At 43.3% G+C, this 26,700-nt stretch overlaps 1 protein-coding gene and 2 long non-coding RNA genes across 7 annotated transcripts; 1 reads left to right on the top strand and 2 right to left on the bottom strand.

The window, feature by feature from the left end:
* Nucleotides 1–552: 552 nt before the first annotated feature.
* On the bottom strand, nt 553–4,379 carry LOC308460045. Of its 2 annotated transcripts, none has more exons than XR_013978409.1 (4): nt 4,231–4,379; nt 2,817–3,499; nt 2,160–2,201; nt 553–673 (listed from the first exon to the last, which is right to left on the bottom strand). It is a non-coding gene; the product is annotated as an uncharacterized lncRNA (long non-coding RNA). The 2 variants fall into 2 exon arrangements; XR_013978410.1 differs by having other exon boundaries at nt 2,817–2,968; nt 4,231–4,377.
* On the top strand, nt 2,553–24,474 carry SUSD5 (sushi domain containing 5). 3 transcript variants are annotated; one of them, XM_080975895.1, is made up of 5 exons: nt 2,553–2,899; nt 8,445–8,622; nt 11,180–11,298; nt 13,982–14,170; nt 22,468–24,474. In XM_080975895.1, exons 1-5 carry the CDS (start codon nt 2,584–2,586, stop codon nt 23,520–23,522), a joined length of 1,857 nt encoding a protein of 618 aa, XP_080832021.1. In that variant the 5' UTR covers nt 2,553–2,583; the 3' UTR covers nt 23,523–24,474. The 3 variants fall into 3 exon arrangements, with proteins under 3 accessions (XP_080832021.1, XP_080832022.1, XP_080832023.1); XM_080975896.1 differs by lacking the exon at nt 2,553–2,899 and adding an exon at nt 3,492–3,734; XM_080975897.1 differs by lacking the exon at nt 2,553–2,899 and adding an exon at nt 4,435–4,543.
* Nucleotides 8,202–14,006, bottom strand: LOC308460051. 2 transcript variants are annotated; one of them, XR_013978425.1, is made up of 4 exons: nt 12,783–14,006; nt 11,088–11,366; nt 9,849–10,003; nt 8,202–8,327 (listed from the first exon to the last, which is right to left on the bottom strand). It is a non-coding gene; the product is annotated as an uncharacterized lncRNA (long non-coding RNA). The 2 variants fall into 2 exon arrangements; XR_013978426.1 differs by lacking the exon at nt 11,088–11,366.
* Nucleotides 24,475–26,700: the final 2,226 nt, after the last annotated feature.

Genomic DNA, 26,700 nt, shown 5'->3' with positions numbered 1-26,700 from the left:
TCACACAACTCTGCTCTGGCTTTCATCCTTCTAACTACTAGCTAGCTGGGGGGGGGGGGGTTGCCATCTGGCACAGAGCCACTTCCTTTGTTACCTTAACAGCCCATACTTAGGGGCCATTAATTCACCAAGAAGCTATTCCAACAATTGAATCCTTGCTGGATCCAAGAATTAGAAGGCATATGGCCTAACCCACAACCCCCCAAAACTCACAACAATACAGATGTTGGCTAACCAGCTGCGGAAGAGCGCTATATGCAGAATAAACGGGACTGTGTACACAGCCTTAAAGCCAAGGATGCTGAACTTTCTCCATATTTGGGTGTCTATCAAAAGAATCAACACTTGAATAGTCTGGGATTTGGGAGGAGGCGCTCTCTATATGAAGTCAGCTCCTGCTTTTGGTTGTTATTCCTTTCCTTGCCCTCTCGGATTTTCTCGAGGCTCATGCATTCCTTGCCAACCTCACATTTCTTAGAGGGGGAAGAAAACTCTAAAGAAGCCGTGGCAAGGATGGAGGGTAATATGAAAAACATTATTTCCGAGCTCTGCTGAGTTCCAACAGAAACAGCCATTTATTTGGTCCGCATGTTTTAACCAAAAGGATTCTGGCAGAAGTCAGGGTAGGTTTCCTTTTCATGAGGGGGGTTTTCCTTTGGGCAAAAGGCAGACACTACAGGGAAGCAAAAAAGACAAATCTCAGAGAATGAAGATCTAGAAAAGAGGCTACTAGAACTAGCAATTGCTTCTCCTCGCCGCACACCAAGTCTGGCCTGTTGACAAATTTGTGCCCCCACCTCAACAAAACTCCTTCCCGTGGCCAGGTGTGAGAGCCATTGTGGCATAATGGTTAGAGTGTTAGACTAGGGGCTGGTTCAAATCCCCACTCAAGAAAAAGGTAGTATATAAAGGTAAGAAATAAATAAATAAATAAATAAATAAGGCTGTATATATGTACCTATGGTTATTCATAGGTTCAGGGGTGATTGCTTACTTCTGTACTATTCACATGTGCATTATGTACCCTAGTGCACTCCATACTTTAGTTGCCAGATGTGCACTCAAAGAGTCAACTGTAGAGTTGGAAGGGTACCCTGAGGGTCATCTAGTCCAACCCCCTCCAGCGCAGAAACCTTTTTGCCCAATGTGGGATTCGAACCCATGAGCCTGAGAATAAGAGTCTCGTGTGCTGCTGGCTGAGCCAGTCAGTTCTCACGTGCAAGAAAGGTAGCCAGCTTCTCCCCATCTGTGTAGGGTGGCCATCCGTCCAGAATTTCCCAGACTTATCCAGAATGCAGTGGTACCTCAGGTTACATACGCTTCAGGTTACATACACTTCAGGTTACAGACTCCGCTAACCCAGAAATAGTGCTTCAGGTTAAGAACTTTGCTTCAGGATGAGAACAGAAATCGTACTCCGGCAGCGTGGCAGCAGCAGGAGGCCCCATTAGCTAAAGTGGTGCTTCAGGTTAAGAACAGTTTCAGGTTAAGAACAGACCTCCGGAACAAATTAAGTACTTAACCTGAGGTACCACTATACTGCAGTCAGCAGTATGGGAGAATCCGGACTTAAGGTAGCCATGTCGGCAGTGCCGATTTTGCAAAAAACAACAACAACAAAAACGCTCCACAACTTTACTGTCCGGATTTTCACCTTTTGAAATATGGCAACCCTACCTGTGGTCAATGGGACACGGGTGGCGCTGTGGGTTAAATCAGAGAGCCTAGGACTTGCCGATCAGAAGGTCGGCGGTTCGAATCCCGGCAATGGGTGAGCTCCCATTGCTCTGTCCCTGCTCCTGCCAACCTAGCAGTTCAAAAGGTAAAACGGTGTTTCTGTGTGCTGCTCTGGTACGCCAGAAGCGGCTTGGTCATGCTGGCCACATGACCCAGAAGCTGTACGCCGGCTCCCTCGGCCAATAAAGCGAGATGAGTGCTGCAACCCCAGAGTCGGTCATGACTGGACCTAACGGTCAGGGGTCCCTGTACCTTTACCTGTGGTCATGTACACAGGTAGTCTCATGGGGGGGGGGGTGCAAAGTTAGTGCGAAGTTTGCCAGTGTGGTGTAGCGGTTATAGTGTCATACCAGGACCAGTGAGATCAGAGTTCGAATCCCCACTCAACCAGGGGCTGGTCACTTCCACTCAGCTCAACCTACCTCACAGGGATGTTGTTGTGCAGATTAAACAAGGGCGAGAGCCTTGAAGAAGAAGGAGGGAAATAACTAAATAAATAAGTAGGTTGGGGTATGTTGTAACACAGAAAGAGGCCGTGACCATGGCTGGACGTTTTTTCCAGCAGCTGCAACCATGGAAAGGTCAGCTGGGGTCCCTATGTAAAGTAACTGCCCCCCTTTGATACGAATATTTCAATTCACACGTGTGAACGGCTCTTTCCGGATTAAGGCTGGGACTTTTCTCCAGCTGCTTCCCTTCGTCACCCCTTTCCACCCTCCCTCTCTTTTCCCTTATATGTGTTTGATTATTATTTTTTAAATTCTTTTTTTAAAAAAAATAATAATTCCCCTCTGATGTATGCAACATTTACTGACAGGGCAACGTGACTTTTCACACCGGTTCTCCATGGGCTGGAGAAAAGCTCTCTCCAAAAAAAACCCTCAGCTGGCAGATCAACTCGCGCGCTCCCCCTTTCTTGCCCGGGGCAGCCTTAGGGAGATCTCCTCCTCCTGTCGCTCCATCCCCAAGGCGCCAGGATCTTGCCGTTTGAATCCCTCCACCTCCGGATCCTTCAAGCTCAGAGGGACTTCTTTGCGGGCGACCTTCCCTCCTCTCCTTGCCATGGCTCCAGCTCCTACCAGATCTCCTGCCACTTTTGCCCAGGCTGTGGGATCCGCGCTGCTCTTCCTCCTCCTCCAAGTCGCCTCTGTCGAAGGGGATGGTGAGTCCTGCTCAGCCCTCGCTTGTCGCTCTCCTGCCATTCCCAGAGAGCTTAAGGGTTTGTGGATCACTGCCGGGGGGAAGGGGGGGGGGAATCGGGAGAAAGGATCTGCGAGATTCCAATATCTCGCAGTCAACGTTGCACATCGCCAAAAGCAAAAGTCTTTCAAAGGCTAAGATCATGCAGAAGAGGTTTTTTTAAATGCACAGTGGGAAAAGTCCATCAAAACTTTATAATGCAATTCTGCAAAAGGATTGATGCTAGATTTGGAAATGTTTCCCTACACAGCTTTGGCTTTTGCATATTGATTTGCAAAAAGCATTTGGGATGCTGGTTTTCTTTTCTTTTTTGTTTTGAGGGGGGGTTATTGCAGGGAAAGGGGGTGGAGACACAAATCAGTGTGTTTACGCGCATTGCTTTTTGGAATAAAGAGAAGGGGGGGTCACATAGAAAAGCATGCACTGGATATTGAGACGCATTTATGAAAGGGTTTTGTTTAAAAAACCACAACACAAAGTCCAAATATTAGCAGCTTGTTCCTCTTTAGGCTTTGTCCTGCCAGTTTCACCTCCTGTCTCTGCTGATATACTTGGGATAAGACTGAATGGAAGAAAAGGATCCACAATGTGATGGTGTTGGAGCCATTCTGATGGACCGGCATAATTTTCCCTCCCTCACACTCCCCAACCCCTATTAACGGTCTAGGCATATATATATATTTTCATATTCAAACTGCCTAACGGATTTATTTGCCGGTTGCTGTGTGAGGTGAAGGGAGGGGAGGATCCCACAGGGAAAGAGCAGAGTTTTTTGGCCAGAGCATTTCACTGGGAAGGTGTGTGAATTTGAGGTTTGCTTAGGCTGAGTCCCTCAGAGAGAAATGCAAATTCTTTTTCCTCAATTCTCCTTTTAATTTGACGGAACTGCACAGGGAAATTAGAATCAGTGGCAAGGCATGTCATGTTCACATTTGGGAATTTCATTCTGCCGCTCAAAATTGAGTGTGGGGTCTGAACTTTTGATGCCAAAGTCATCATGTCTTTCTCCCCAACTCAACCGTTTACCAATTTTTAAAATCTATTTTAAAATCTGTTTCTATCTATTTTTTATTTGTGGGTGTGGGTGTGTGACTATATAGATATAGATATAACTAAGTAATTAGAAAAAAAATATCATGGTGGTGCAGATTAAAATCACCAAATTATAAAATATGGAACAACTGACCAACGCTGAATCAAATTAATGATCTAAAAATGCTTGTTTTCAGTTGTTTAGTAGATACTGGTAGCTACTGATTAGCCCCAACTGACTTAAGGTCTTTCCAAACTTACCATTTATAGCAGAATAGTTCCTGCTTTTCCTGAATTTTGGGGTATGTTACTATACAAAGGCAGCATAATTCAGCTAGTATTCCAGAGTGATGTGCTCAAAAACTTTCTTTTTAGTCTACTGACTTTTGTGAACGATCTAGAATGGATCCTCAGAATTCTCCTTTGTGTACAAGAATCCTCCTCCTTTGAGTGGCGGTTGCAGGGTGGTTTGAGGAGTTTGGATTTGATATCCCGCTTTATCACTACTCTAAGGAGTCTCAAAGCGGCTAACATTCTCCTTTCCCTTCCTCCCCCACAACAAACACTCTGTGAGGTGAGTGGGGCTGAGAGACTCCAAAGAAGTGTGACTGGCCCAAGGTCACCCAGCAGCTGCATGTGGAGGAGCGGGGAAGCGAACCCAGTTCATCAGATCACGAGTCTACCGCTCTTAACCACTACACCACACTGGCTCTCGGATTCAAAGACACTGGCTCAGTTGTCTTTGAGAGACAACTGATTCATGCCACTGTCAGCGAGGTGTCAGTTTATGAGCCCAGTTCAGAGGAGACATGTGACAGAGAGATACGGTACTGCAGACAAAATGTCATCACAATAACCAGGCTTGCCATAGCTCAGGCAGACATCTAGTTCCTCTTCTAATCTCCTGTATCTCCACAAATTCAGTAATGTAGAGCACTAGGCAGTAATTAATTTAAGAAGTCACGAAAGGACTATGCTCGTGCGCATGCTCATAACTCCAATATATCAGCTGAGGGAGCATGAGGGTGCATTAGGGGTGTCGCTACAGCCTTTTCTCAGTTTGGTCACAGACCACCATTGGTGCAGAAAGGGGCTTGGACTAGATGACCCTGGGTGTCCCTTTCAAATCTACAATCCTATGAGTCACTCTCTCATAATGGGAACATTAGGTGCAGACACTCCGTGACAAATTCACTCTTAAAAATGTCAGATCAAACAGCAACTATAAATTGTAATTGTGGGAAAGACCCTGAGTTTAATGTCCGAATATGCCGTCATCCAAGTTTTACAGAACTCTTGTCGGATGGGGCAACTATAAGTTTTGAGGGGGGCAATTATAAACAGGAAAATAGCATGGTCTGAGTGTTCATCCCTCCTCCCAGTATAAACTGGGATTCCCCACAACTTTTGCTAACATAAAAATAAATAAATGGTAGGTTATTTTCTTAATGGCTCTTCCTCATCCTGTCTGGTTTGGCCTTAGAGACAAACAGGAGTGCAAATTGCTGCAAGTCGCTATATCTCTAGCCCTTTCTGACTGCTTAGTAATTTGCATTTCTGATGTTTAATACATTTTCTGCATGCTATGCCCAATACATGGAAGTACGGTAAATTCCCATAGAATCTGCCAGATAGATATGCTAAGAAACAGGACCAGTTGCAATCTATCGATTTCAGTGGGGCTTTCTTGCATGTTTTGAACTGCGACTTCTGGCTGCTGTCCTTATCGCATTTATTAGGGAGTAATTTTCATTGTATGCAATGAAACACACTTAGGGGTTATCTGCTATACAAGCACTAAATAAAAGCTTCTATCTAGTTAGAATATATTTCCTTTAGGGTGCAGATTTATTTAATTCACAAAGCGTGAATGGAAAAGGTGAAAGTACATTTCTAGATTCATAAAACTTTTTGTTTTAATATGTCCTTTTATGATGCATGAATTCTTCTGTTACAACTGCAGTCTATAAGGTTGTATGCAAGAGACATCCTCCAAACTGAAAGGTTTTTATAAGCATAATGTGAGGTTGTTAATGGTATCTGTAGAAGGATGAGACAGATGGGTTCTCTAAAGACTTATTTCTTCTTTCACTTATCGTGCTATAAAGTTTTATAGTAAGCCTTGGCTGACTCGTGGGAGGTTACTACAGAGTTGTTGGGTTTGTTTTTTTTAAAAAAAGAGTGTGAAATAAAATTGTAGGGACTGTAAATTCTGTTCTCTTAGGACATTTATAGTGAAATGCCAGACTTCTGAATTTTTATGAATGGGCTTCATAGTCTTACTTCTGTGCAGGGGGATTTGCTTATGTACCCAAGACAATAAACACATGTTAAGTCTTTTGAAGGTCATAAAAAGTTATTCCAATTATGTCATGACAGTCATAATTGTTCTAAGTCATATAAAGTGCCTATACTGTTCTGCCGGGGCAAATGGAATAATGAAACAAATGGAAATAGAACCCGACTTTGAGAATCTAGGTGTAGTAGGTGGTTGTTGTAACTGTGCCGATACCAGAGAGAAAAACATGCATATCAGTTCATGCATATCACTGTGCGCAAACACACATTGACCCTGACAATCCATGAGGGTGTGTGAAGACATCTCTCACTGGGCTTGCCCCGTTGCCAGCCACATCCTAAGTCTAGAAAAGGCATGCCACTAGAGATCCAGCAACTACACTGCAGTTTTAGGCACCTGAGTAGAAAAAAGGTGGTGGCTTCTTGTTTTCCCCAGTCTCCTTTCAGCTCCCTTCCAACACCTCAGAGTGGTTGGCTGGTTGAAGCAGGAATCCCTGGTGAAATGAAGCTGCATTTTAATGTTTTCATGTCATATTTTAATCTTGTTTTTAAGCTGTATTTCAATCAATTGTTTTTATACCTGGTGTCAGCCGCCCTGAGCCTGGTCTTGGCTGCGGAGGGCAGGGTATAAATAAAATTTAGTAGTAGTAGTAGTAGTAGTAGTAGTAAGTGCTACAATACTTCAGACCGTCGTCGTCTTGGGCAACTGCCTTCCCTGGCTGCAGCCTATTGTAACATTACCAGATTTTTTTGAATGAATCCAGGGACACGTTAGTTAGTTAGTTAGTTAGTTAGTTACTACATGTTCAGGACATTGATGATGCAGCGATGGCGGTGGCAGAGGGGCGGCCGCCACCTTGACCTCAACTGCCACGTTTCCGCTTCCTCCAAGGCTTCTATCTCCTTTCTCCATGAGTCTGGGCAGGACCTGAGTTGTTGGTTGTTCAATGGTGGTGGGGAAGCGGTGCGCAGGCCTGGAAGGTGGAGAAGGAGGGCCGAGAGCACCTTCCCATCGGAGCAGCCCTAATCCCATTCCTACTTGTGTGCAAGCAGGAGGGGGGGATCCCTCACCTGGGAAGGGAGGCTTCCCATTGCCTAACTGAGATCCCTGACCCCTCCTGCTTGCACACAAGTAGGAGTTGGGAGGCTGCTCCGATAGGCAGCATGAAGCCTCCCTTCACAGCTTAGTTGCTGGGGTCAGGGAAGGTGGAGGCAGCCCGGAAGCTGCATCTTTGAGCCCCTGCACCACCATCATATGGGAACTTCCGAGTAGCTCCTGAAGCCAGCCAGAGCCAACTGCTCTGGGCTGCTGAGACTGCCGCTGCTGCGTTTCCCGGGGACATTAGATGAAATCCAGGGACATTCCGGGGATGGAATTTGTCCAGGGACTTATTCACAAATCTGGGGACTGTCCCCGGGAAACAGGGACATCTGGTAATCCTAGCCTATTGGCTCTGGCCAGATCCTCTGAAAAGGAGTAATCTGGAGTTGTTTGGAGCCCCACCTTTGCCTTTTAACATTACATTTCAATGCACCTACCCAGCTCCATGGACTCTCTGATTTTTAAAAAAGCAAAGTTTATCTACCGCTTGCTTGTGGTGTGTATGTATCAAAATACATTCTGAGGATATGCACTGTCCCGACTCTTTATACAGTGGTACCTCGGGATACGAACGGGATCCGTTCTGGAGCCCCGTTCGCATCCTGAAGTAAACGCAACCCATGTCTGCACGTGCGCGGGTCGCGATTCGCCACCTCCACGCATGCGCGTGGCGTCATTTTGAGCGTCTGCGCATGCGCGTTCCGTTACTTCCGGGTCGCTGCGGAGCACAACCCAAAAGCGCTCAACCTGAAGCAACTTCAACCCGAGGTATGACTGTATTTTTAAAAACAACTTTACTTTCATAAACATATAACTTGGAAGAACATATTTGCAATCTCATGGTCGGGTTTCTCCCTATTAATGTTCAGGGATCTCCTCTGTTTCACTTCAGACAGATCACGCAAACCCACGCTGTCTTCAGCGGTTTCCTGAGAAGTCTCTCTCGGCAGCCATTATCCTTACACACACACACACACAGAGAGAGAGAGAGAGAGAGAGAGAGAGAGAGAGAGAGAAGCAGAAAATGCAGTTAGACCAAGCCATCTCATGCTGCGCTGTGTCTTTTGAATTGCAGGAAAATTGTTTGCCCTTGGTCCCAGGAACGGCTCCCAGAGTCTGGACTTAGCAATGGCTCACGAATCATGCGCTGCAGTAGGAGCTCGATTAGCCAGCAGAGAAGAACTAAGGAGAGCCATAAGAGATTGTTCTTTTGCTGTGTGTACCAGGGGCTGGCTGGCGGATGGCACAGTTGGGTAAGGAGCATTAAAATAAATAATAATAATAATAATAATAATAATAATAATAATAATTTTATTTATACGCCGCCCTTCCCGGTTCAGAAAACCGGGCTCAGTGCGGCTAACAGCAAATTTAAAACACTTAATTGATGCAACAAAAAACAGCATAAAATACAGTATAAGACGCAAATAACAATCAATTCAGAATTCAAAAATCAATTTGGGGGGGAATCCATCCAATAAACATTAGATGATCACCAGGGCTAGATGGCTAAGTTAGTCCTATTTGGTCCAGTGAGGAGACCAGGGGAGAATTAGCTGTGGGATCCCAGAGCAGGTAATTGTCATAAAAAGGGGAGGGGGAGGGAAGGAAGGGGAATAAAAGACCAGGCTAAGTTCAAATTGAAAGCCAGGTGGAATAGCTCTGTCTTACAGGCCCTGCGGAAGGAAGTTAAATCCTGCAGGGCCCTGGTCTCATGGGACAGAGCATTCCACCGGGTCGGAGCCATCACTGAGAAGGCCCTGGCCCTGGTGGAGGATAATCTGACTTCCTTAGGGTCCGGGACCTCTAAACTATTATTAGTCATGGACCTTAAGGTCCTCTGCGGGGCATACCAGGAGAGGTGGTGAAACGGTGAAATGTCCTCTAACCAACACACATGACTTATCTCCAGATAAAATGGTTGAGCTACTTTGTCAGGGGCAGACTTTGGCCTTTCAAATTTCAGCGGTGCCCTGTGTGAGGCCAGAATTCGACATGCCCCCCACCCCCGGCCCCCTCTCACCTTTCGTTCAGCTCAATTCACCACCTCATATTTGTAGGCTTGGCACCCAGCGCGGTCACACAGCCCTAAATCCGCCTTTGACTTTGTAATAGTAGAACTAAGAAACACTGATTTTCAAGAGAGCATTTTGCCACTCTAGGTACCTGCTGCTGCCCTCCTCCACCCCAGATTTGTCTGAATGTTCAACCTTGCAAATTCTGTTTAATATGGCCTATAAGCCCTATTTGCTTCTATTAGCCAGGTGCTTTATGAATTTGACTGTCAGATGTTAAAAACGAAAGGGGTTTGAAGTGCAACTGTACTTCAAAAGAAGGTACGTTGCTTCAAATGGGGGGGAAATATTTCCAACAGTACCCTGAGAGTTTTCGCTTGCTTGACATATCTCCCCTACCGCACTGAAAAAGCAAAACACTTTAGGCTACCACACTCTTCACTGAATGATATATTTTCACTTACGCATTCCAACAGAGTCCTTGCAGATGCATTTATTTTTTGCTCTTGTGTCCAAAGTGTCACCTCTCTGGCAAAATTCGACCGTGCTCGAAATTTAATAACCAGGGCAAAGATGGAGCTAAGCAGTATGACGCAGAATAACACTCCCAATAAAGGAACTGGAAAAAATGATAATTTCATTATCTACCATATTAAAATGTGTTTCAATATCGCCATGCTTTGATGAACCTGGAGTCTTAGGGAAGTTTCGTAAAGGCTGACCAAATCATGGGAGATCAGAATTCAGCACACAAGAGAGAGAGAGAGAATGACTTTTAAATGGGTGTTTCCCTGGATGTCCGGATACAAAAGTGTAAGAGGGCATAAGCACCTTTAATAGTTGCCATTGTTAAAGGTGTGGGAGTCCTTTCCATTTTTGCATCTGGTCATCCTAATAATGTCTCCTGCTCAGATGTAGAGAGAAAGACAGTCTGAAGCATGATGGTATGTGTTTCTTACAATTCAGAAGGAGCACAGAAAACCCCACAGAATGTGGCGTTACGCACAAAGGCCAGCTGCTTGCAAATCTCAGCTTTTATTTGTTTTTAAAAACCCAAAGAACACTTAGCTTCTAGCTCAGTGTTGTGACCTGCCCTGAGATCTACGGGTATAGGGCGGTATGCAAATATAATAAATAATAATAAAATAATAATAGCTCCAATCTAACACTTGAAAATATGTAAACACTGGGAACTGAAGAATCAGAAGCTGGAGGGATCACTGAATAATGCTTCCATCGGCTGCATCTGAGGGGTTTAGTGCCCCAGCAGAGCTCCTAGGCCTTCCTCATGGCTAGAACAAATTGTGCATTATTATTATTTTTAAAAAATCATGCATATTGGTTTATTTGCATCGTTTATACAGATCTTAGAACTTTTAGTACAGAATTTATTTCTTTTTTTAAAAAAAGGTGTAGAGTACGTTGCTTAAGCCTGAGGATTTTTCAATCAGACAGGTGCTAACATACTCAATAATTCTTCCTAGATGCTATCAAGCGAGAGAATTCAGAGAGCCCCACTGCTGCTTTGCCTACGAACAATTTTGAACAATTCAACTTAAGAAAAGTTTTATTAGAGACTTGCATGTTACATCAGTGGCACTTTTCACATGAGCCAGCCACGCCTTGGCTATTGGTAGCTCAGTATGATATGTGATGGCCATCAGACGGGAGTCATCCCAGTTTCATAGCAATCGTCTGCCCACCTGTCAGGTGTGGTCTATGGAGAACTGGACACAATTCAGAGCCTTACTAGCCCAGCTGCTGAACATCTTTTTGTCTCCTTCCTCTGTTTTAGGACAACTGTGTGCAACAGGACAGGCAGCAAGCCACAGAGCGTGAAGATTATTGATGTCCAGATTGAAATGGATCCCTCTCCGAGTGGCAGATACGATGCTCTTTGTGTGAAAGTTGAAGGTCAGCATTGGTGGACCACAGAAATAATCACTACGGCAAGCCAAATCAAATATTTTTTCTTGTTCTTTCTGAAATGTCCATTAACAATTAGGAAGGAATAATTTGCCACGGGCATGAAATAGCATGGAAACAAATTGCTTCTTCTCAGCTGAGTGCAGGCTCTTGCTAGAATATTTGTTGTGTTCATAAAAAAAGAAAAGGAAATATAATCTAGAAGCAGAGAGGAGTCTCCAGCCCTACAACCCAGCAGTCGCTCACAGGCCAGCCTGTGTTCCAGATCACATTGTGGCACTAAGCAGAGAACAAGTGTGTTGTAGCAAAGGATTTATAGAACAAAACCCCCTGATTTTGTATCTGCATCTACTAAATAACAAAACAAAACAATGCTCCAGAATAACATGAATTGCACATCATGCAGAGAGAGAATTGCACATCATGCAAATCTATTCATTTTGCATAATTGATTAAGCAAAGAAATACACAGGGTATTGAATCTGAACCCCAGACGCTTGCAAATCCAACTCAGATGCCCCTTTCCCAACTTTTGAACTTCCATCAGGGATTGCCTGCATATCTTTAAGCAGCAAGAAACAGAAACTTTTAACATGAAAGGTGATATTTTGTCTGACCTGAATCCTGTGTTCATTACAGCCATTTCTGTGGCTTGCAAATGCTCCCTTGTCTGGTTGCCTGGAGGCAATTTCACAGGTAAATTGCATGATTGGTTGAAGACAATCTACAGATTTTGCTAAACTCTTACTTTCATTGGAGCTTTTGGAAGATGAAAGGCCTAATTTCTGAAAACATCACCAATCAGTAACATATGTTTGGGTGTCTAGACAGGCATAGTGTAAGTGTTCTCTCAGCCTCACTTTGCATAAATACAGGGTACGCCTATGTGCTTATTTAAGTTTTATGTTTCCGGGATATGGAACTCCCTGCCACAATATCTCTGAGTTTCTTGATTCATTTTATTCTGTTCAACAAGTTTATAAACCACTTCACAGCATAAAGCCATAGAAATGGTGTACAGGGTAAAAACAGAATAAAGCACAGAAACTCTAAAAGCAATAAAATCAATCCAGCAAACTCTAAAAGCTCTGTGAGTTCATCAACACAAACTTTTCCCCACTGCTACTATTCCCTTAGAACACTTTTAAAGACTTCCTGTCACGCAGAAGAAAGGTTGAACTAATATTGATTATTATAGGGATATTATGTACAAAAGGAAATACAGTGGTACCTCTGGTTGCGAACGGAATCCGTTCCGGAGCCCCGTTCGCAATCTGAGAGGAATGCATGTGCGGGTCGTTATTTGCTGCTTCTGCGCATGCGCATGGTGTCATTTTGAGCGTCTGTGCATGCGTGAGCGGCAAAACCCAGAAATAACCCGTTCTGTTACTTCCGGGTCGCCGTGGGACGCAACCTGAAAAGATTTAACCCAAAGTGTCTTTAACCTGAGATATGACTGTACTAATATTTACATTTGGGTCTTAAATGTGCTCGATGACAGTTTATGAAGTTCCCAAGAGTATCTGATTATCCCAAAACCCTCTCTCACAGGACAGCTAAGTCCCAACCTCTAACTTTCTAACGTCTGACTGTCTAACTGACAGTTAACTGCCCTTCTTCCCCGGCTAGAACCTCTAAGCCACCCAAGTCTGCTGTTTCGCAGAACAAACTAAATCCAGACTCCATCTATAAATCTTAAAAGTGGTTGTCTCTCCCCTTTCAGAACTTGTTGTAGGTCTGCTAGCACCGAAGGAGAAAGCCAGGAGTGGACATTTAGACTGAAGATACATTGTCCCCTGCTCCTTAACTTTTCTGTATATCTTTTCCCCGCTGTAATTGTTCTTAGAAATAAACTTTGGAAAGACTTGTTGCACCGATCGCCTGAACTTTCCTTATTCCCTCCGTGTTTGAGTGATTCAATTGGCTGCAAGACAAACAAGTCTCTATTCCACAAGTTGACTGCAACTTGTTACTATTGCAGAAAATGCAGTGGTTTAGCCCAGGAATGGAAATTCGGATTTTGCCAGGTGAACGTCTGGCACAAATTCCTCATCAGAAAATGACGGATTATGTAACCTGGCCTTCTCTTAGCAACAAAAGAGGCGGGGGGAGAATCTCCAGGGGCTTTTAAATACAAACATGAACCACATGAATTTAGGCTAAAATAGCAAACAAGAACCAAGTTTGTTCTGTACAATGCTAGACTGTTCGTAAGGCTTTCCCATGACAGCTTTCGTTTCTGCAATTTTTATTTTCTCCCGCCGATTTTGAGCATTGAGTTTAGCGGACAGTGAATTTCCAATTATCTAGTAACATCAAGTAAAGTCATAAATTAAGTTATTCGAACTAGCCCTAGATTGATTTTGTCATCAGTGGTATACGAGATGGGCTTTATTTGGCTGGACTTGCACTCTGGAGTTTATCTCCCAAGATGTCATCACCTACAAAAATCTGTGAAACCCCACTTCTCCCATGTTTCATTTCCTATTTAAAAAAATAAGATGAAAATGTGCTGTAGAGTATACAAATGGGACCTGAAACGAAAAGATTGCAGCACTGAGTCCGCTGAGTCAAGCATTTTAGTCATCCCCCCCCTTTTTTTACATTCCTCAAGCCCTTCAGCTAATCAGATACTTAAATGTGTTTGCTTCCTGCTTGTTTATCTCCTTAGGCAAACCATGTGGGGACCCCCCTTCCTTTCCTCACACAGTTCTCCACGGCCACACCGGGTTTGAAATGGGTGACGAACTGCACTATGTCTGTGCTCAGGGATATGTCATGAGTAACAAAGATGCTGCTTTCACTCTGCTCTGTCACACCTGTGGGGAATGGTTTGGTCAAGTCCAAGCTTGTGTCAAAGGTGAGTTCTATCGATTCAGGATTATCATATCTTAATTTTTTTGGATTGTCCTTCAATGTCCTAATGCAAACTTGCAGTGGATCTTCACCTACGGTGTTATCAATCGGGATCTGATGACAATGTACATTGTCCTTATACAAATTATTATTATTATTATTATTACTATTATTATACCCCCGCCCATCTGGCTGGATTTCCCCAGCAACTCTGGGCAGCTTAAAAAACATAATAAAAACATCAAGCATTAAAAACCTCCCAATACTGGGCTGCCTTCGATGTCTTCTAAAAGTTGTGCAATTCTTTATCTCCTTGACATCTGAAGGGAGGGCATTCCACAGGGAGGGCAATCACTGTTGAAGAAATAAAGACATGAAATAAAACTAAAACAGATAAACCACAGGTATGTGAACACAGTTGTACCTTGGTTTTTGAACCTAATCCGTTCCGGAAGACCATTCAAGTTCTGAAACATTCGAAAACCGAAAACTCAATAACCAACAGCTAGGCCTGAGGATCTTGCACTCAGTGGAAGCTGCGTGGCATGTTTGACTTTTGAGGCATGTTCAAAACCCAAAGCATTTACTTCTGGGTTTACGGCATTCGAAAGTTGAAATGTTCATCAGTGGAGACGTTCGAAAACCGAGGTACCACTGTATATGGAAGGTAGAGACTAAAATTGTATATACCATAGACATAATGTCTCCTGATGTTGTTAAACTACAAATGCCCATTGTCCCTGACCACTGGTCACCCTGGCTCGGGCTGATGGGATTCTAAGTCCAACAACATCTAGAGGGATATATGTTTCTACATCCCTGCTATACATGCTGGGAGTCCTGTCCTCTGTACTCTCTAAGGGCTGGGCAAATGAGCCAGAAACCTGATGTTCAAGGCTGCAACCCATGTAAGAAACCATATGCTGGGGGAAGAAGACAGCCTATTCTAGACACCGCAGAGGGCTTCCCCTGTGTTGTGGTGGTCAACTAGTCTCAGTACTTATTTACACCATGGCTCAAGCTTTCTCTTTTAACGAGTGATCTTTAGGACAGCATAATCACATAGCATCCAAGTAACTGAAAAGGGGCAACGTGAAGAGGACTCTAGTATGTTGTCTCACGCAGAAAGGTGAGTCCCTGTTAGCATTTGTGAGAAACAATGACACTTGCAAGTGAAATAACAGATCTTGACATGAGATATGGATTGTGCCAGCTCTTCACCATGCACTGAAAAGCATTATCATGCAAAACACAACTGAGCTGGCCCATCCTTAAGCAGCTGAAAGCCCTAGTGTGGAGAAGGTATCCTGTCTCTTGAGATGCGGTATTCTGATGTTTCCAGGGATCAGTGATGTCCCGGGTGCTTAGCTCACTGACACACTGCTGTGTAGTAAAGCCTCTCTAACTGGTTGGGCAGTGTGTTATTTCCAGAATGCAGTCCCTAGGCTCAAGCCAAATGCCTCATGCGTCACAAGTTGTGAAGCGTGAATACAGGTTCTTGGAGCACTTTCCTTGACAAACGACAGTTAGAGGGTATCCAGAACATTTCTATATTAGGTAGCGGAGGAACACGGCTCTGGGAAGGAGGAAATTAAAAAGGGAGCAGAAAAAGTTCAGAGAAGAGATTGTATAATTGATCCTGAATATAAAATATATAGTGCACAAGGGAAAAATTTGAGGACAAGGCATGAATGAATAAGGGGCAAGATATTGTTTTGGATCTGCCATGTTGTCCTCATATAGGTGTCAGGATGCAGGGACAACTTACCTATAGGCGCTAGGGATGCGGGGCACCCAGGCGCCAGGCCAAGGGCTCTGTGCCGTGAGTTTGGGGGCGACTGAGCCAGCGAGACGCTGAGGTGGCTGGCTGGCTCCGCCCTCCTGCACGCCTGTGGACTGGGCAACCTGGGGGGGGGGGGGAGCTGGGTGGATCTTTGCACCCCGGTGCCGCATGTGCTTAAGACAGCCCTGTCAGGATGTGTGACCAAAACTCATTGGTTAGTTGCTGTGTGGAAAGCAAAAACCAGTTTAGTGTCTTACTTTTTGTGTGTGGATAAGGCAATGGAATTGACCGGCGGCTGACACTTCCATTTGAAATAGAGATGCACATATTCCATGTCAATGTGCAAACCTAAGTGAGTGTGGATCAATTAGAATTTCCACTCAAACTGGGCAGGATACTAATTTTTTATAAAAATGCCTGGTGCTTCCATCTTTGCGTTAGAGTACTTAATTTCAGAATCACTCTGTAGTTTGTTCTGTCAATTTTCCTGTTCTAATTTTTACGTGAGCTGGAGTTATTCTAGTTCTGCGCTGAAAGTGTTTGCCTTACTTATTCAACCAGGATTCCAGTTTATCTTGTTGTAATCAGTGGTGCATTTCTAAAGCAAGGTAGGCCCACAGACTGAGAGAAAGACAGACAGAAACTATTTATTAGACAGCGTATTTAGTGGTCAGAGCCATCTGCTACAAGCAATTCTGAGCAATTAACAATTCTGAGACCACAGTCAAATGCCCCGTCTGGGCAAGGTTCTTGAGAGGATGATTGCCTTGGAGGACAAAAAAATTCTAGATCAATTTCCATCAATATTCAGGCCTGGTTTTAGTATGGAAACTGCCTTGGTCACCTTGTATAATGACCTGTGTGAATCTGTTGATCTCTCAGTGACTTTTGCTACCATCAACCATGATATCCTTCTGGGGCAACTGTCTGAGCTGGATATCAGGGTCAACACATTGCAGTTGTTCTGCTCCTAATTGGATGGCCAGTTCTAGAAGGTGGTTCTTGGGGAGTATTGTTTGGCTCTATGGGTTCTCCAGGATGGGATTCCCTAGGGATTGATTCTGTCCCCCATGCTGTTTAACGCTTGCATAAGACCACTGAACGGGGTCATGTGGAGTTCTCAAACGTGTTATCACCAGTATGCTGATGACACACCACTCTTTCTCCTTTTCATTTCCTGTAGGTGAGAAAGTGGATGTGCTGAATCTGTTCTTAGTTTCAGTAATGGACTGGATGAAGGCCAACAAATGAAACTTAATGCATACAAGACTGAGTTAGTGGGTGGTTCTTCTGTCCACCTGAGTGATGTGCAGGCTCCCTCTAAAGGATCGAGTTTGTAGTTTGGGGGTTCTCCTGGAACCACTGCTGTCACCTGAGACACAGTCTCAGCAGTGCAGAGTGCCTTCTTCCAGTCTTGAGATATGCCCTGGTAACCTCAAGATTGGACTATTTTAATGTGCTTTTGAAAACACTGCCTGTCTCTATGTTTTTGAGCCCATTTAACTTTTAAAGCTCGTTATGGCTCGGGACCCCAATAGTTTCCTTTCCTGATATGAACCTACCTGGACCCTTAGATCTTCACCTGAGGCCCTTCTCTGGGTCCCTCCTCTGAGGGAGGCTCAGAGGGTGATGGTGAGGGAGCCTTCTCAGTTGTAGCTGTCTTGTGGAACTCTCTCCCCAGTGAGACCCGCCTGGCGCCTTCACTGATGTCTTTCTGGTGCCAGGTAAAAACTTACCTTACCCTTGATGGACTGAGTTGATTATGTTTTATTGTTAGTGTACTGACAAAGCTTCTTGTTGGGGTGGGAGTATTGCTCTGAATTATAAAAATATTCAGGTATCTGAAGAATTGTGCATCACACGAAAGCTCATACCAATAACAAACTTAGTTGGTCTCTAAGGTGCTACTGAGGGACGCGGGTGGCACTGTGGGTAAAACCTCAGTGCCTAGGACTTCCTGATCGTAAGGTCGGCGGTTCGAATCCCCGCGGCGGGGTGAGCTCCTGTCGTTCGGTCCCAGCTCCTGCCCACCTAGCAGTTCAAAAGCACCCTTAAGTGCAAGTAGATAAATAGGTACCGCTTTATAGCGGGAAGGTAAACGGCGTTTCCGTGTGCGGCGCTGGTGCTGGCTCGCCAGAGCAGCTTCGTCACACTGGCCACGTGACCCGGAAGTGTCTTCGGACAGCGCTGGCTCCCGGCCTCTTAAGCGAGATGAGCGCGCAACCCTAGAGTCGGACACGACTGGCCCGTACGGGCAGGGGTACCTTTACCTTTAAGGTGCTACTGGAAGGAATTTTTTTTATTTTGTTAAAAATATTCGTGTTTTATATGGCTATTATTTTTCCTTTATGGTAATTTTTTTAATGCAAATTGCACCGATATCTTCTGAGGTAACCAATGGCTAAATCATCATCAGAATCAACACCAACTGTTGCTGCCATCCCCAACATTTCCAGTATTAAGTAAAGTATTTGTTACATTCAGAGTAAAGAAAGGATGAGTCCCTGGCAGCTACTTGAGTTACAGCCCAGAGTGAAATATGGCTGGCATAGTTTCACATTGCTTTTATATAATACCTCAGTGAGATTTTAATAGGGGGGAACATGTGGAGGTTATTCAGAACTGTTTCTGAACTCTGGCATTCTCCCTAGCACCTCAAAGCAGGCAATACTTGTTAAGAAGGGCTGAGTTAGTCATTCCACTTAGCGGTCTAATAGCCCTTTAAATTAGATTTATGTAATTATGAAAGCAATTTTTAGTCCTGTTTCCTGTCTTTTGCTCTGGAAGTCTGTGGCTTCAAAAATAGTAGGCCAAATCAGTGTAGGTTTTGGCCTCAGCAGAACCAAACCAACATATGCCAGCTAAGAAATGACCTTATAAAGCCACATCCTGATACCAGCATTTATTTCTAAGAAACATAAAAATAACTTAATCCAAATGGTACAGTGACTAGACTTGCAGACACAATAACTTTCATAAGAGTTCCTTTGCTTTGCCCTCTATTTCTGTTACGGTGCACAATGCTGTTCAATCGCTAAAGTCTAGGATTGAAAGAGTATATTTTAGAATTTCCTTGTCAACATCACTGTATTTTTTCTAAAGTATCAGACCTCTAAAAAGTTATTTCTGGCAGAACTTTCTGTCTTCTTCAGAGGGAAAAAATTATGGTAGCCATGATACAACCAAGACAAGGAAAACAAGCCTTACAGTTTGGAAAGGAATGAAAGTGTGCATTTGTTAGAATGGTTGCTTCAGGATATAAGACGCTTGGAGAGCTTATTGGACTAGAATGTATCAGGTTAACAGGAAAAAAAGAGAGAGGGACCACAATAAAAATCCTATTTTTGCTTATTCCAGGGTTAAACCACAACTGCAAAGCTCATTATTAATTCTGTTCTGTATGAATTCTACTCCCCAGATATGAAATTCAGCAACCAAACTATGGGTTGTATCCAATTAAGTTATATTCAAAGTAGACCCGTTGAAATTAATGGACTAAATTAGTCATGTCTGTTGTTTTCTGTGGGTCTACTAGGACTAACATTAAATCTTCTGAATTTATGTTTTATTCACATCTATATACTTTTATATTGCAATTCTGGTTTTAGGTTGTGTTTTTGTTTTAAGGTTTCCATTGTATGATGTTTGTTTTTTGTACTATACCATGTCAAAAGCACTGTACAATTGTGGGTTTTGTTTTTCAAACGTCCGGCAAATAAGAACTCGTCCTGGAAAGATTGGGGAAATGGTGTTGTGGGATGAAAATAAAGGACAGCTCAGGGTCCGGTTACAAGGACACAGAAACAATTTACTTATTACTTCAGATATTTTGATCATGAAGCAGTTTCTATCACCCAGGCTAGGTTTCTTTCGGCCACTGGCTCTTCTTTTCACAGCAGTCAAATTCTGTGATCATTTCTGTGATCTACAAAATGTTAGTACCTCTATGAAAGATCATGGCAGACCAGAGATATAATCTGAACAAGGGACCTCCTCCAGCTGACCTGTTTATTGAGCATTCATCCAGATATATGCAAAACTTACTGTCTTGTGAACTGCAATGAAATGGGAGAGTTATTGCTGGTGCTTTTTTCTGGGGGTACGCAAGGGTACACATACCCCTAAACATTTTGTGAATCTAACGGGAGAAGAAACTTAAAAATTTTAGTTTCTTCTCTAGCACGGTGAATCGTCAGTTCCGTTGCTACCACCGATGGTGGTCTCATTTCCTTTCCCAGTCTTTCCCGAGTCTCAGACGGAAGCAAGCGTTTAATGTGTGAAGCAGTGTGGAATGTGGATGTGTGGTGTTTTAGTGATGACAGCTTGGCCTCATTGAGGGGCAGTATTTCAATATGAGTAGGAAAATTTTTAACTATTTTTCATCATCATGAGGTAATGCATGTTCTTTGTACTTTCATCCATTTACTGTATTTATTTTCCCTGATTTGAACCATAAAATGGTGATTTCCTTGAGTCAAAATGAGAGTACCCCTAAACATTTTTTTTAAGAAAAAAAGCACTGGTTATTTCCAATTCAGACTGGAGGTCTCATCTAGATGACTCTGGGATGCACATCACTTTATCCACAACAGTTTACAAGCAAAGCGCATCACACTCAGTATTTCACTGATATTTACTACTGAATGCAAAAATGTCTGGAGTAAATGAAGTGCAACCATCCTAGTACAAATCCTACCCACATTTTTTCCTTGCAAGACAAGGCAGGAGCCAGAAAAACCCCATACTGCCAGAATGGTATATCCCTAGCATAAAAAGGTAAAGGTAAAGGACCCCTGACAGTTAAGTCCAGTCGTGAACGACTCTGGGGTTGCGGCACTCATCTCGCTTTACTAGCCAAGGGAGCCAACGTTTGTCCGCAGACAGTTTTTCCGGGTCATGTGGCCAGCATGACTAAGCTGCTTCTGGCGAAACCAGAGCAGCGCACGGAAACACTGTTTACCTTCCTGCAGGTAGGTACTTGCACTTTTATTTATCTACTTGCACTTTGACATGCTTTCGAACTGCTAGGTTGGCAGGAGCTGGGACAGAGCAACGGGAGCTCACCCCATCGCGGGGATTTGAACTGCCAACCTTCTGATCGGCAAGCCCTAGGCTCAGTGGTTTAGACCACAGTGCCACCCACATCCCTCACATCCTTAGCATAAAAGGATACTAATTCCCCTTCCTCTCCTGTCATCCCTCTGGGATGGTGAAGAGGAGAACCCTCTGGGCAGGAGCACATAAATGCCAGCTGGAAAACTGTAAGCAAAGATGTTTAATACTCTCTGCACATGTCTTCTGTTTGACCTTTTTCGACAAATCCGGATCAATAGATGAAAAAAGAACAAGCAAGATGAGAAAGAATAAGTTAGAAGTTATATGGTAATTGTTAAGACGAGTTGTAATATTAATTAGGAGGGAAACAGATTGGATAAGAAAACACTTGTGGGGAAAAGAAGGGATTAAAAGCATACCATGTCTGCTGCCTAAATAAGTTACATAACTCCTACAGGCTTTTGGTTTGGTGCTTGTTCATTTTAGTTCAGAGACCTGATTGTACAGTTGGATTCTGGGGATAATTTGCAGTTGGAATAAAGTTTAGAAAGTAGGATTTGGAGACAAAGGACAACCTGGAAGTAGCAGCAGGAATGGACACTTTCCGCTATCCTCCTCCCAGAGCATTCATCTGCCCCCACAGCTTTTCCATCATCAGGAAAAGCCAGGGGATGCAATCAGTCCAATTGTACATGTGAGGAGATGTCCCATCGTCCCCGGGCCTAAGCCAACTAGCACTACCCGGCCCTGGGTGTTTCATGAATGCCAGAAACTGCATTACCAGAAGCTATTTTTGCTTGTCTAAAAGTGACTATTCAACCATCCTACCATACTCACTAATGCAGACCCAGAATCATAGAATTGTGGAGTTGAAAGGGACCCCAAGGGTCTTTGAGTCCAATCCCCTGCGATGCAGGAATCTCAACAAGACCATACACAGACAGCCATCCAACCTCAGCTTAAAAACCTCTGAGGAAGGACAGTCCACCACCACCTTCTGAGGGAGTCCGTTGAACAGCTCTGACTGTCAGAAAAGTTCTTCCTGATGTTTAGTCTCCTTTCTAGTAACTTGGATCCGTTGGTTTGGGTCCTAGTCTCTGAAGCAGAAGCACCTCAGTTGTGATTCAGTCCTACTTCTGGTTTCACCTCCTGTGCCATATAAGCTATTGCCTGTCTATTCAGGACCACATTTCATAACACTGGGTTGCTAGGTAGCACACATGCTGGGGGAGGGGCTGGGGCATTGTTCCCTATGGAACCTTCCAAGAGCAGCAGTTGAAACAGACACATCAGTAGGCATATGTGAGACCTGGAGAAAGGACACTTCACATCATTTTCTACCCACAGCCTTCATAAGCCTTTAAAAATAATTTCATTCTGTTATGATGTGAGCTGGTGAAAGAGCTTTGTGATAATCTGGTGCCAGAAACCCCGCCCCTTAAATTGTTATTTTGCCTTTTCAGATGAAACTGAGGGACATATCGATTATGAAGACAATTTCCCCGATGACCGATCTATTTCTACTGAAGAACATGAACACAATGCCCAAGAGGCAGAGGAGAAGGAAAATGAGCAAGAGAAAGCCACGCATGATGAGAAGAAGACCCAGTTTGCTGACGACAACCACATTGGTGTGAAAACTGCATATAACAAGAAAGGCACCAAAATGATATACGAAGGTGAGGACTTCCCCATTGGGCCTGCCATTGTGAACAATGATACAAAAGCAACAAAAAGTACAGACTCTCATACAGATGAGTCCTGGCTAGATGGTTACCCAGTTACTCAAGAAGCTGTAGAAGAAGTCGACGAGGAGGAAGGGGATAAAATTGATGGATCTATGGGAATGGAATATGACATTAGCACTGACCAACTGAACCATGCTGATGTCAGGAAGACAGGCAGCAGCCCAGAAAAGGATTTTGTGCAGGCTGGGACAGTCCAGTCACTGACACACACTGATGGGAGCAAAAGAATACTAGGGACTCTAACACCAACCATTGTTCCAGAGAACGTCAGTGTAAGCAAAGATGACAACACCAGATATGTCTCAATGACACCTATGGGACTCATCACACAAGAGTTGTCATCCGTAACCACAGCCACGAGCTTGAATTTGGCCACACTGGAGACTTCTACAGTTTTCCATCTCATTGACCCCATTCCCTTGCCAGAGGAAGTAGATCTGATGACTTCCTCCATGCAAGTAGTTACTACTATACCTTCTCAAAATAGCTTTACTGATACACCAGATCTTGTTGAGGGAGAAGCTTTGACCTATGGACTTAGTGGGAAGCCTTTGAGCACTTTTGAACCATGTGTGGGAGCAAGTTGTTCCAGTTCTGATAAAGATCCCATGATAGCCATTGGGGTGACTGTTGTATGCCTAATTGTGCTTGCATTGATCTTGGCAGTGTGGTGCTTCAAGAAACGGCAACAGAAGACCTCTGTTTATAAGTTGAATGGGAAAGATCATGCTAGGCACCAGCTGCAACAAATTGAAATGCAGAAAGTCTAACCTAGCTATATACATTATTATTGGAAAGAAATGCATGGAGGAGAGACATGGAAACTGACCGAACAAATGGATACTAATGTCCACTAGTTCAGAAAGAAGACCTGTGTATGGAACACCAGGACCTGCACTAACTGAAATCACAACTTACTGTGGTATCAGGATTAATTTGGATATCTATAGTTTTTAACCACCTTGAGGATTGCCAGGGCTGATTCACAGAAACATATTTTATCTCTTGATGACTGTACATATAAGGCAGTGACTTGGTTTTCTGAAATCGGTAGTCTGTGACAGACATGCTGGACAGAGTTTTCTTATGAGTGTGTAGTGCCTATCCTAGATGCAAGCTAGTCAAATGGCAAGACCATCATCTGACAACTGACACATCAAATCCCTTAAGATGGCAGGATGGACTTACAGTACCTGCTTCTTGCATTAAAAATGTCAATGCAATTATTCTCTCTGCTGTGTTAAAACGGGTCACACAGCCCAATGACACATTTGAAAGAAGCTCTATAGAACAGGGAGATAATCTGTGTGCAAAGTGGAGGGGATTTATTTGAACTATTTGCCATTTTGAAGGTAAGGATAAATTAACACATAGACAGTTGTTACTTGTCACGTTCTATGGATTTACAGATAGAATTTTTCTACCTGCATTGTTTGACCACTGCTCCAGTTTATTTCAGTGGATTTGTACTATAGCAGCTCTACCCTTCAATAGATTAACTGTGTGTAGGGGGCTGATCACAATGGACTGTTAGATAGAAACATGACATTATTGAGCTGTTTGGATTTTATTAGTTGTTTTAATATCTAGAAAAAAGAGTCCTTTTTCTATCTGTAGGTGAGCGTAGACACAGAGAGGATCATGTTTGAATGGACTTTAATCAATGCTATACAACTAGACATCATTAATGTTTAAAAATAAACCAACATTGTCAATATTCCACCCAGGCCTCTTGGACTCTATAAAAGTGCTCTCTTAAGAAGTAGACAGAAGATCTCACACCACTTTTCCTGCAAACTATCAAAGACTATTTAGGGTTTTCTTTTCCTCCTAGGGCAATGCAATCTTTGCAATGAAATTGGGTGTCTAATAAATTAATTAATTAATTATGCAGCCAACAGCGCATGGTCTTTGGGAGTGCACTTGCCATCTTATTTCATAGAAAGTGAAAACTTCCATTCTTTAGTTCAATCTGGGTCGGTTTAGAGTGGGCAAAGTTCTGATGTGGACAACATACTAAACTGTTGCTAAAGATGGCGTACCATGACAGACTAAAGATGGGTTCAAAAGTCACACCAGGGCTAAGGCAGCAACCTGAACTCCATTTACCAGGGATGGGTGGTGCTGTGGGTTAAACCACAGAGCCTAGGGCTTGCCGATCAGAAAGTTGGCGGTTCGAATCCCTGCAACAGCGTGAGCTCCCGTTTCTCGGTCCCTGCTCCTGCCAACCTAGCAGTTCAAAAGCACGTCAAAGGGCAGGTAGATAAATAGGTACTGCTCCGGCGGGAAGGTAAACGGCGTTTCCGTGCGCTGCTCTGGTTCGCCAGAAGCGGCTTAGTCATGCTGGCCACATGACCTGGAAGCTGTACGCCGGCTCCCTCGGCCAATAAAGCGAGATGAGCTCCGCAACTCCAGAGTCGGCCACGACTGGACCTAATGGTCAAGGGTCCCTTTACCCTTTACTTTACCTTAAGCCCTGCTGAATTCAGTAGGACTTACATCTGAGTAGACATGGTTAGGCTCATGCTGCAAGTCATTATTTCCCCTAATATATTGATGCCTATTATAAGGCACCAACAAAATGCCCAAGAAAATTAAGCTGAACCCCCTTCTGAAAGCATATATTAGTGCCCATTATTAATATGCAGTTACCTGCAGCTGCAAATGCAGCAACACATAAATGGTTCTATGAATGTTATGTGTGAATCCACATAAAGAACAAAAATATATTCGGTATGGTGACTGAATGGCCAATTCTACCATTTAATCTAGCAGAAGACATTTGCGGGGGGCGGGCTGGGAGTTTCTACTACTAATTTGGGAATGTTTTCAGCATGATATTCAAATAAAAATTATTAATATACTCTTATGTTTCTTAAATGTCTGTCATTGTAAATTCTATTGTCCTGCACTGGCTTCGCAAAAAAACCCCATTTTGTTTGTAACTGATCTAAACAGTTTTATTCCACCTTGCCATGAAGGAATGCAACAAACCTGAGCCTATTGCAAATTTTTACTTAATTAGATAGATGAAATATTGTGACTGACTGTGAGGAATGTTCCAAAGTGAGGAAGTGTAGGGGAGAGCCTCTCACTTTAGTTCTCGGCCTGTCATTCAATTTCAATATTGCTCCAAGTATTTCTGAAACAATGCCATGCAATTAACATCAATACTTCTAAAATGTATATGCTTGCTACAATCTTGGGAGATTTCCAAGTTGCAGACTGCAGAATGAAAATAACACTGCAACCTTAAATAGGTCAACTCGGAAGTAAGACCCACTGAGTTAAAGGAAAGTGCGTTTGTTAGAACCTAAGTCTCATATACTTGGAGAACTCCATATGACACAGATGACAATGGAAGACATACACTTGGGGAAGAAGGCTTTTGATTGTGGTCAACATACGAAGCTGGTATGAAATCATACTGCTTAAATTGATTTAAACTTGTTCTGTGATTTAACAGGAAATGCTCTGGGCTTTAAATTAAGATACCCAACTCTGCATCATGTTCTTAAATGAAATAATGCTCACTAAAACTCTTTAATATTATTCTCCCGCAATGAGAAGGTCAAAAATAAATGGAAATATATTTTGTGCAAATTGTACAGTATTCTTGGGCAAAATTCTTTGTATTACTCACAAAAAGGCCAAAGAGATACATTAACAGGAAGATTATGAAGAAAATGTAAATAAATGAGCAAGAAAGGGAAATGGTCATGTTTATATGCATATGCTGAGTATTTTCAACAAAACCAAAACAAAATGTTTATGGAAATACCAATCTTTCCTTCAAATCTGTTGTTCAGAAAGAAATGAAGAAGCATTATTATGATTAGATGATTAGCTGGTTCCATTTATAATATTTTTGCATCTGTTTATATCTTGTACCCAGAATGTTGTTTGTTTATCTGTGTAATTACTTATTAGGAAGCTATTAACAAAAGG

The sequence above is a fragment of the Podarcis pityusensis genome (genome assembly GCF_964106645.2).
Source record: "Podarcis pityusensis genome assembly, chromosome: 12".
NCBI lineage: Eukaryota > Metazoa > Chordata > Lepidosauria > Squamata > Lacertidae > Podarcis > Podarcis pityusensis.
Note: the sequence above shows the minus strand (reverse complement) of the source record. Positions and strands in the feature narration are given on the sequence as shown.

What these genes read in the sequence shown, in the direction of transcription:
- SUSD5 (XM_080975895.1), top strand. Translation starts at nt 2,584, where the DNA reads ATGGGCTGGAGAAAAGCTCTCTCCAAAAAAAACCCTCAGCTGGCAGAT. An exon ending in CGCCTCTGTCGAAGGGGATG is followed by an intron (nt 2,900 to 8,444) that starts GTGAGTCCTGCT and finishes TTTGAATTGCAG; the next exon opens with GAAAATTGTTTGCCCTTGGT. An exon ending in AGTCCAAGCTTGTGTCAAAG is followed by an intron (nt 14,171 to 22,467) that starts GTGAGTTCTATC and finishes TTGCCTTTTCAG; the next exon opens with ATGAAACTGAGGGACATATC.